Source organism: Sinocyclocheilus anshuiensis, unplaced genomic scaffold (assembly GCF_001515605.1).
Source record: "Sinocyclocheilus anshuiensis isolate Anshui unplaced genomic scaffold, SAMN03320099.WGS_v1.1 scaffold42, whole genome shotgun sequence".
In the NCBI taxonomy this organism is placed as follows: Eukaryota; Metazoa; Chordata; class Actinopteri; order Cypriniformes; family Cyprinidae; genus Sinocyclocheilus; species Sinocyclocheilus anshuiensis.
In genome coordinates, this window is record NW_015546057.1 from 633,506 (window position 1) to 643,837 (window position 10,332).

General features: G+C 36.3%; 1 protein-coding gene across 1 annotated transcript in view; it reads right to left on the reverse strand.

The window, feature by feature from the left end:
- The window catches only part of LOC107699343 (arf-GAP with coiled-coil, ANK repeat and PH domain-containing protein 3-like), a 93,971-nt gene extending 84,899 nt beyond the window's left edge, over positions 1-9,072 (reverse strand). Inside the window, exon 1 of the mRNA XM_016500574.1 lies at positions 8,883-9,072. Within this exon, the coding sequence (XP_016356060.1) occupies positions 8,883-8,929 (47 nt within the window). The 5' untranslated portion in view covers positions 8,930-9,072. The remainder of the gene's footprint in view (positions 1-8,882) is intronic.
- Positions 9,073-10,332: the final 1,260 nt, after the last annotated feature.

Sequence of the window (10,332 nt, forward strand, 5' to 3'; positions counted from 1 at the left end):
TATATATATATATACATGCGCAATTACATCTTTGAATATTGGTGTCTTATGTTGCATATTTTTTATGTGCAATTTTATAGAAATTTTTATTTTCTGTAGTTTTATAGAAAAAAGCTCTACAGTTATCTCAATGCTAATTTATTTATTTTTTTTTACTTTTACTTCACATACATTACAAACAATGAAAGTGTTGCCATGATTCAAATACAGCAATTCGTATTTTTCCATCTATACAAACACTACAGAGTTTGTATGGATGGAAATTCACTACAAATTCACTACAAAAGTGAATTTAGGAGCAGCAAAGACCAGGTGGTGTGCTAAAGGATGGTTTGAGCATTATGGCAAAATCCACCTCCGTGTGGATTATGTTCCTGACTCCTCTATGTGGATTGTACCCTGGTTCATGGATTGGATTATTTGATTTTTTGTGTTTAATAAACCCCTGTGCTTGCATTTGGATTCTGGCTCCTCCTTGTCATACATATACATACATACATACATATATACATATACACACACATATATACATATATACATATATATATATATATTTATTTTTTTTTTTTTTACTTTTACTTCACATACATTACAAACAATGAAAGTGTTGCCATGATTCAAATACAGCAATTCGTATTTTTCCATCTATACAAACACTACAGAGTTTGTATGGATGGAAATTCACTACAAATTCACTACAAAAGTGAATTTAGGAGCAGCAAAGACCAGGTGGTGTGCTAAAGGATGGTTTGAGCATTATGGCAAAATTCACGTATCATGTTCTCCCGATCCATTCGTTGTCATCTTAACCCATACATTCTTCTCATGCATTCCACTCAGCCGATTAAGGAAGCCCATCCATTAGAAACACATGCTGTGTTCCAGGGTCACGACCCCTTATCTGTCCGTTTTCCTCACTGTAGGATCCCAGAGAAAAGTGGTGGTTTCCTGTAACTACAGTGACCAAAAAGAAAATATAGTGTTGTGCCGCTCAGTGAAAGCATTTGAGAGTCTGTCTAAAAGGCCATCACTTGTTTTTGGCATCTCTGGAGCTTGTTTTGACAGTGCTGAGTGTGCTGCCGGGTGTAACAACAGCATGAATTAAGTTTGTCAGAACGGTTTACTCAATTCACCCTCTGTGACTTCTTGAGACAAACTTGATTTTGTTGTTTGACGGCTCTGTTTTAATCCACAGAGGAAGTAATGAGGCTTACTGTAAATCTGCCACACACATCAGAGCGATACCTTGACCTTTGTGGGCCACTGTGTGTAAACTGTGCACATTTCTGTGAAAGGCAGGTGTGACAGGAGTCGTCACATGCCAGTTCTACAGCATTCTCAAAGAAGAGGCCGCTGGCGGTCATAAAGTAAGACTGAATGAAGGGTATTGTGACAGGTGTGTGAATGACTTCACTTTTGAGTTTGTGAAAAGGCTGTGGTGGAAAACTGTTTGCTACATGTTGTTGCACTTACATTCACTGACAAAGCTTTCTTGAAAACACATACATAAAAGCAGACCTCACAATAGAGGGCCAGTCACTCTTCAACAGGGTCAGCGGTAGGAGTGGCAATATTGAGGCACATCACGATCCGATCCGATTCCTATTCGGGGAATCACAATCTGATTCCAAACCGATTCTTGAGCTACATTTTTGTCTTAATTAATTAATTAATTAATTAATTAGTTTACCGACCTTAAATATCATTTGTGCATTTTTTTATTAAATTACTTATAAGTAGGCTACTTTTTACAATAATTACAAATTAATAATAAATCAAAACAAATATATGTTAAGAATTTTAACAATTAAATAACAAACAAGCAAATATAAAGCAAAGAAACACATTACAAGCAATAATTCAAAAGTGCTTTCGGTATTTGAAAGTTTCCAGATGAGCACAGTGATATATTTTTCTCAGCATTACACCATGAAACAAATGTTTATAAAAGTTTTATTTTGCTTTATTTTTAATGTTTCCTTAATGAAATTTGACATGCTGAATATGAAAATCACATTACATTTTATGTATCATTAACAGTGCTCAGGAAAACCAAACATATATGTTGACAACTTATACAAGCTAATATGTATGCAAATTACATGCTACATGCACAACAGGTTAACTAACATAAACAGTTACCAAAAGTGAGTTGTCCAAAACTTCAGAAGTGTAAGTTGGATGATTTTTGTCCTACAATGTTCTGGAATGTTCTAGAAAGCACTAGAATATTACAGAATGTTACAGAAACCTCTAGAATGTTCCCATCCTTGCAAAAGCAAAATATGCTTTAAACATGCAAAATTAGTACTAAAACTTATCTGTACTAATCCAATGTTTCATAATTGTGACCACAAAACCAGTCTTAAGTAGCACGGGTATATTTCTAGCAATAGTCAAAAATACATTGTATGGGTCAGAATTATTGATTTTTCTTTTATGCTAAAAATCATTAGGATATTAAAGAGGGCATGTGATGTTGCTAAAAAGAACATTATTTTGTGTATTTGGTGTAATGAAATGTGTTTATGCGGTTTAATTCGGAGGTCTCTTTTGGCCCGTTTTTAACTAAATAAAAATAACTAAATTAAATCAAATTTTTGTATTTTCATTTTTATAATTTTTATTTTATGAATCAAAATACAACGGCCACAATATAATATTCAGTATTGGGCTGCCGAAACTCCGCGTGCATGTTGAGGGGCGAGCTGAGATATAGGCCTATAATGTATTCATCTGTTTGTGCAAATGAATTAAGAATTTATAGTGCTATATCTCAGCTTAATTAAACATAATTATAGTGTATGCACTGTTTAAAAAATCTGTAAAAATATGGCACTATGTGCGCTGTATAAATAGGCTGTGAAGGAATTTGTGTATTTTAATTATAACTCATGTTTGTGGTTTTTCATCATTATACAGTCTGTTTAAATAAATATTCAGAAACACATGCAGTGCTACTATTTGTCTTTTTTTCTGTTTAACTTTTATTAAACTGCAGATCAAAATAGAATAGGCCTATACCCTAAATAAGGATAAATTATATTGGAACACATCTCCAAAATAATCGCATACACAGATGCACGTTGCCATTACAGTAGTCAGCGCCGAACAACAGGCAAATAAAATATAGACTGAGGTTACAAGAGTGATTCAGTCAAGATCATTGAGGGATTTTCTTTTCTTTTGTTCTTTGATTACCATTAATGACTGGCGGCAGCGGCTGCTGTCAATGCACGGATCCAATACACCCTTGTTTTCTTTCTCAGCTACTTGCATTCACTTTGCATACTGTGGGTGGTGTATCGCGGTTTTTCAGTTTGATTGAAATATTCTTACACTCCTATTGGTAACCAGACTGTTGCGTGGAAAAAACTTCTGCCATCACACAAAATTCAAGGTTGCGTGGATTCCTTTTTAAATGAATGGATTTTACCCACAAAAATTTCCTGAACAATAATAAAAAGAAAAGTAATTGTTCATTGTGCTTAAATTGTTGTTGTTGTTGTTGTTGTGGCTGTACACCTTAGGTTAAAATAAAAAAACAACAACATGTGGTAAGAAAAAAAATACAATGTAGTAAGACCGGGAATGCATTTATATATTACACACCTGCATGCCTGCACAACATACTTCATCAACGGTCTAGACGGAAGTTTTTCCATTTAATTCAGGACATACTATAAAAGTACAGGAGTTCAGACGCAACACTGTCCCACCTAGATATATCTGTATTTCAATCAGCCAATTGTACTTTATGCAATAATCTCTTTAGTGCAGTATGTACTGCAGCCACACCTGATTTGCCCTAATACTCCGCTCTGGCATGCCCTGATCCTGCCTGCAGGTTATAGCATGCAGAAACCATGTCTGCACCTCCACTTTTCCTAAAGCTGACAGCCTGCTTGAATGAATGGGCAGATCATTTTGGTTCCTGCCTCCTACTCTCCACGTCCCAGATTCGCTGTGTTATACAACAGCAGCCGGCTGTCCGTCAGCATGTCCACATACACACTGCAGTGCCCGCCAATTCTGTTCTGCTCATTTTTTTGGCTGGAGTGACTCAGTGGAGGATCATGTTTTGTGTGAAACCGAGTATTCCTCCAGGAGCTGACTGTTTCTGTAGATGCCCCAGTCACTTTCTAACTGGAAATCGTGATTTTAGAGGAAACTAGACAGAAATTCCTTCGATTCCTTTGGTAATGTCTAATACTTCATTTAGACAAATGAGTAACTTTACTGTAATTTTTACTGTAGTTTTTAGCAAAGCTAAAACTAAATCTTATGAGTGATTGCCACCAAAAGCAGAAATGCTGTCTTGTGTGCCATGTTCAGAATGGAATACTAGCGTACTAAGTATACTGCCTACTACTTTTTTTAAATAGTATGTGAAAAAGTACTTATTAACCAATCATAAACTTTTCAAAAAGTAGAATGCTACATTATTGTCACATATCCTCATCACACTGCATGCTATGAAATTCAGTTTAGTTCATGTTATTTTACATTTTATAACTCATTTTATAAATAATAATCAGAGTAAATGTAGATAAATTCTTTGCATTTGGCATGCTGATGTTTCGCTTACTCTTATTTGGTATTTACATCAACAGCATTAGCCTCTCTGCTGCCCCCACCAGGTCTGGAGCATTATGGTGTTTGCGTTATGTTATTGCACGAGGGCCTGTTCCAATACCTAAACTTGTGCCACTTGAGGGCATGTGCACGTGACAGGAAGTAAGTGCACAAGACTGTCCTAGGACTACTAAATGTCTAAACCCATACTATAGGTGCATCCCAAATCGGGTACTTGTGCACTATTTTATGCCGAATTGTAGTATAAATACTAGTGTTGTTCACACTGAAAAATCCAAAAAGAAAAAGCACACAGATGATGCACTTAAATAACCGAAAAAAAATAAGTGTGGAATGTTGGACACTTCAAGCACTCAACTGTCACAGCTTTAATTATGTAGCGGAGGGGAGGAGTTAACAGATTCTGATTATGAATGACAAAATAACCTTATAAAATTCACACAGTACACAGTTAAGTACATAGTGCATAAATTCTTAATGTATAAGTGCATAGTGTATAATGTGTCATTTGGGACACAACTTATCTATTATACCACTTCAGAACAGTATTTGAGGCTAAACATCATTTATCATGATCAGAAATGGACAATTTTCCATTGTCAGTTAAATTAATTAGATATTACATAAAATTAATTAAATTAAAAGCTCCACAATTACTAAATTTTGTCGTCAGCTACTAAACAGGAATGTAGAAGTTTATATTTAAAAATTTATAAAGCTCTGTTAAAAGTTTACTTGCATTTTTATGACACTATAAGTGTGTGAGTAATCAAAAATTTTAAAAGTGCCATTCATGCTCCCACTAAACAATTGGGACAAATACTTGAAATACTTCATGCAAGTAGACAAGTGCAAAGTGGTCAAGTGCAAAGACCACAAGCGTGGGTATTGGGACAGGCCCATCCTCTGGAGAATGTACAGACTGAGATAAATTTGTCTGAAGTTTGTGTTGGTCATCATGTGACCTTGTTCTTCAAAATGTATAATAAATAAACTTTTCTAGGCCAATAAAATGTGCAAAGGTACTAAGAATTGTTTGAAGTGTAAAAAGCACTTTTAAAGGGTTAGTTCACCCAAAAATGAAAATTAGCCCACAAATTACACACCCTCAAGTCATCCTAGGTGTATATGACTTTCTTCTTTCAGACGAATCCAGTCGGAGTTATATAAAAAATTGTCTTTGATCTTTCAAGCTGTTTCATGGCACTCAGCGGGTGTTGCATGCTTCAGTTCAAAAGAAGTTAAATAAAAAGCGCCCATCCATAAAAAAAGTGTCTCACACGGCTCCGGGGTGAACAAAGGCCTTCTGTAGCGAATTTATGCGTTTTTGTAAGAAAAATATCCATATTCAAAATGTAGTAATCACTTTAATCTAGCTTGCGCTAACAGTTGTACACGGAAGCAGCTCCGGGCAGATGACGTATGAGGTCAGCGTTGCACATGCGCCGGTGAGTCTCGTGAAAAACAACGTTTGTTAACAGGAACAAAGGAAGCAAAGTTTCCTTACTTTAGCAAAGGAAAACCAGTCTCCACAAAATAATGATCTTTAAAAAAGCATCATATGACCCCTTTAAGTCTAAATATTTAAGTATTTGGCGCTGTGATGAACATCATAGCAAATACACAAATCTGAATGGCTGTTTAAATAATTTAAACACGATTCAGAAAAAGAAAGTAGTGCAGCTGCTTTGTTTACAGGGTTTCCGGGGTAACGGCTGCATTTAAATGAATTATTATTATGATTATTATTATTTCTGCAGTTTAGCGCTATCTGCTGTCAGAGAGTGAAAGTGCGCTTTAATCCAGAGCGTCTCTCACATGTTCCGCCATGTGCTTCTCGTCCGCGCTTGTTTACATCAGAGTGCGCACGCGTCTTTCACGCAGCATACAGCGGTGTTGTGCATTTTGACCAGTTGATGGGAAAAGTATTCTTAAAATGCATTCAAAATTCTGAATAATTTGTAATATATAATTATTCCCGGTATTTAGAAGTGCCCACGATACCAATATCGTGCATAATCAGTACCGTGATATATCGCATTACCGAATACCGGCACAAGTCTACTTGAGGGTGAGTAATTTATGGAATAATTTTCATTTTTGGGTGAACTAACCCTTAAAAGGATCTTCCTTTCCTATAAGAGACTGTCTGAAATGTCACATCGTAAAAAGGTGGTGGTGTGTTCTAAAATAATGAGAGAGAAAAAACAGCAAAAATACAAGTGTGTCTGAATGCACTGAATGTAAAGGATACTTTATGACAACATAAATCTATCCATCCATTCTCCATTCTTGTCCCATGTAGGGTCATGGAGATAAACAGTCACTTTTCACTAAAATCTACTGTCTGGCTCTTCTGGTATGGTCCCTAGAGTGTGTTAGTCCTTAAGCATCAGTGAAGCTGGGAATACTGGATGTCTGCCCAGATCAGCAACCCCTCGCAGAGACTCCACGTCTCTATAACCCTGCTGCCTGCCTTTCAAAAGTCCTTGAAGCCTCAGAGGCACAAAGAGGCAGAGAAGGGCAAAGCACTGACAGTTTGCTGGATAAATGTCTATGTGCATGATGGAGTACTGAATATTATTGCTGTAGAATGAAGTGCATGACACCTCAATGTCTGACATGGAAGATAACAGATGAACTGAACAGATGGAGAACAAGTCCAGTATCTCCTGTCCTTCTGAACAATCATGTATGATGACGGATCAGATTCACACGACCGGCAAGAGCTGTGACTCGCCTCATCAGAATTCATCTGAAGTGAACTACTGAAACCAAGACTCTCACTGCGCTGAAAACAATGACAGTTTTCTACTTAAAATTTCAATTTTTAATGCAATGTTACTTGCCATTTCTTTGGAATTGTGTCATTGTGAAATTCGTTTTCTGAGTGAAAATAGTGAAAATCGTTTCTACACCATTCTTCCCCCAGTTCACATAGTTAGAAGATTTTATGAATTTACATGATTTTTCCCAGCTGGAAATCACATGTTTTAAAAAAAAAATGGTTGTTGAGAGCGTGAATTAAAATGAGAAATATTTAGATTTGTAGTTGTTTGGGACTGAAATCATTTTAAGTCATCTTGAGGTCCCTTTGGAGTTTAGAAGTTTGCTGAGGCCATGGTTGAGAATCAGTGTTTTAATTCTGTTCTGTTCTCTGTGACACTTAATAACTAAAATAAGCATCTGCAAACAATAATTAGCTTGTTTATTTATTGCAAACGAACAAGATGCCCTGAAAAAAGATGAAGTCTGCTGATGACTATTATGATTAATAACAATGACTACTAAATGACTGTACTCTGATCTCAGATAACAAGAAAAAAATCTTTAGTATCAATGACTCCATTTCATTTTTCTGTAGCTTACCCTGTTGAAAAAACCAGCATACGCTGGTTAGGTATGTTTTGATGCTGGGATGCTGGTTTAAGCTGGTCCTTTGCTGGTTTATGCTGGTCATGTGCTGGCAAAGGACCAGCTTAAACCAGCATCAAAACATACCTAACCAGCATATGCTGGTTTTTCAACAGGGTATTAATGTGCATATGCATCATACACGCAAATATGCGGCAGAAGAATATCCTTCAAAACGCATCCCATTATTTTACTGTAGTTCATCCCATTTCCAATTACAACTACTGTGATAATTAATGTTAAAGAAACAGATGACCATAGCCTTCATGAATCATGTAAATGCAGTGTCTCTGCATTAGTAATCATGATACTTGGCGTGTAGAGCGCAGCAACGCCCCCCCTTCATGAATTCATCAGAACATAATCACTGCATTCGGTTTCATGTGATGCTTTTGTATTAGACACGACCGATTAATCCCATTTAAATGACTCAGCACAGGATCCACCAACACCTGTAACACAATTATACAACAAATCAGCCATACTGAGCTATTGCGGCTAAGGATCCGTGTCCTCAAAAAGCCCTCATTCATTCAACTGGTCCCTGAAGAACACGGCGATGCTCTCATAACCTAGAAAGATGCCGGGCGATGTCCCAAAATGCTGCCTATGTAGCCAGCCAGCTCACTAGTATGTAGTGTCTAGCCTACATGTTTTAAGACAATATTGTTATACATTAAACAGACAAAATGCCCGACCTGATTTGAGACTCGTCGTGTTTTAAAATTAAACCAGATCCCCCAAACAAGCACCCCGTTTGATCTTTCACAATTAACCATAAACACATCAACGGCATTATGAGGTGTCATGTGCGTGCTGTTTAAAGCGAATCTGAGCGTTCACATGCAAACAGGCGGCAGCTGTGTTCTTACCTGAATTGGGGTGAATCTTTAACACATTCCTCAAAATCCACCGTCATTTTTGCTGTTATTCCGTCTTTCAGTTAAAAATGTTGCATAGCATTGCCGGTGGCTGTAATACGCCAAAATGTGAAACGCGAGTGTATCCCTTTCCACACTGTGACACACTGCTACAGATCTATGTGTGGATCAGTTTCAGCGCTGCGCGAGCTAAGGGACCGTCATCAAACATGCGGCAGAACAATATAAGGGAGCGTCCTCCAAAATGTTTACTGTAGTTCATCACATACACCAAACCTCGGTGTAGATTTGCAATATTTGATGTTGGGTGCGTGTGTGTTTATTTCAATTATTTTTATTTCATTTAACACTTTTCAGTAAGGACGTCTTAATGCATTAGTTTACAAACAGTAAGCAAAAGCCTACATTTTTAGAGCATTTATTATTCTTTGTTAATGTTAGTTCATTTTAGTTCACAGTGCATTAAATGATGCTAACAGATTCAGCATTTAATTTTAATGTTTTTTTAATACATACAAAACGTATTATTAAATGTTGATATAAATATTTACCAAGATGTTTGGAATATATACATGCATGTGTTTGTATTTATATATAAATAATAAATACACACAGTACACACGCATATATTATGTAAACAAAAGCTTTTATTTTGAATGCGATTAATCGCGATTAATCGTTTGACAGCACTATATATATATATATATATATATATATATAGAATATTACATTTGAATATTTAATTAATACTAATATTGGATATTTAATTAATAAAACACGTAATCCTTTACTACTAAATATTCTTTTCAGAATGTTTGTGTCCAAGACTTGAAATATCTTCATAAAAATAAAAAAAGGCTATTCTACTAGAAATGCAATTAAAACAATAAATCAACAATAGTCTGCTTCTACATTCCGCAAAACTGACATTTGGTATCACTATCTTTATAAAAATCTTTATTTATTTATTAATTCATTCAATGTTTTAACAGTGTAGCTAGAATAGCTTCTGTCAATCATAATTAGGTAGACTAGCTTCTGTCCCTGCTCCCGCGATTGTGGAAGTGGATTTTTTAAAATGTTTTTGTTGTCCTCCGATACTGCCTTTAAAGGGGTCATATGATGCAATTTAAAATTTTCCTTTCTCTTTGGAGTGTTACAAGCTGTTCGTGCATAGATAAGATCCCTAAAGTTGCAAAGACTAAAGTCTCAAATCCAAAGAGATATTCTTTATAAAAGTTAAGACTTGTCCACACCTACCTAAAACGGCTCGTAGCCCGGGGTCGTCACATGTGGTTGCCGCAAGCCTGCCAGCCGTGCCTTTCTCAAGCCCGCCACTGCTCACTCAAGCCCGCCGTGTGTCCCTGTGTTTCGTTGTGAAAGCGAAACTACTTTGTTTGGCCTTCCAAAAGAGGACACGACTAGAAATCAGTGGTTAAGT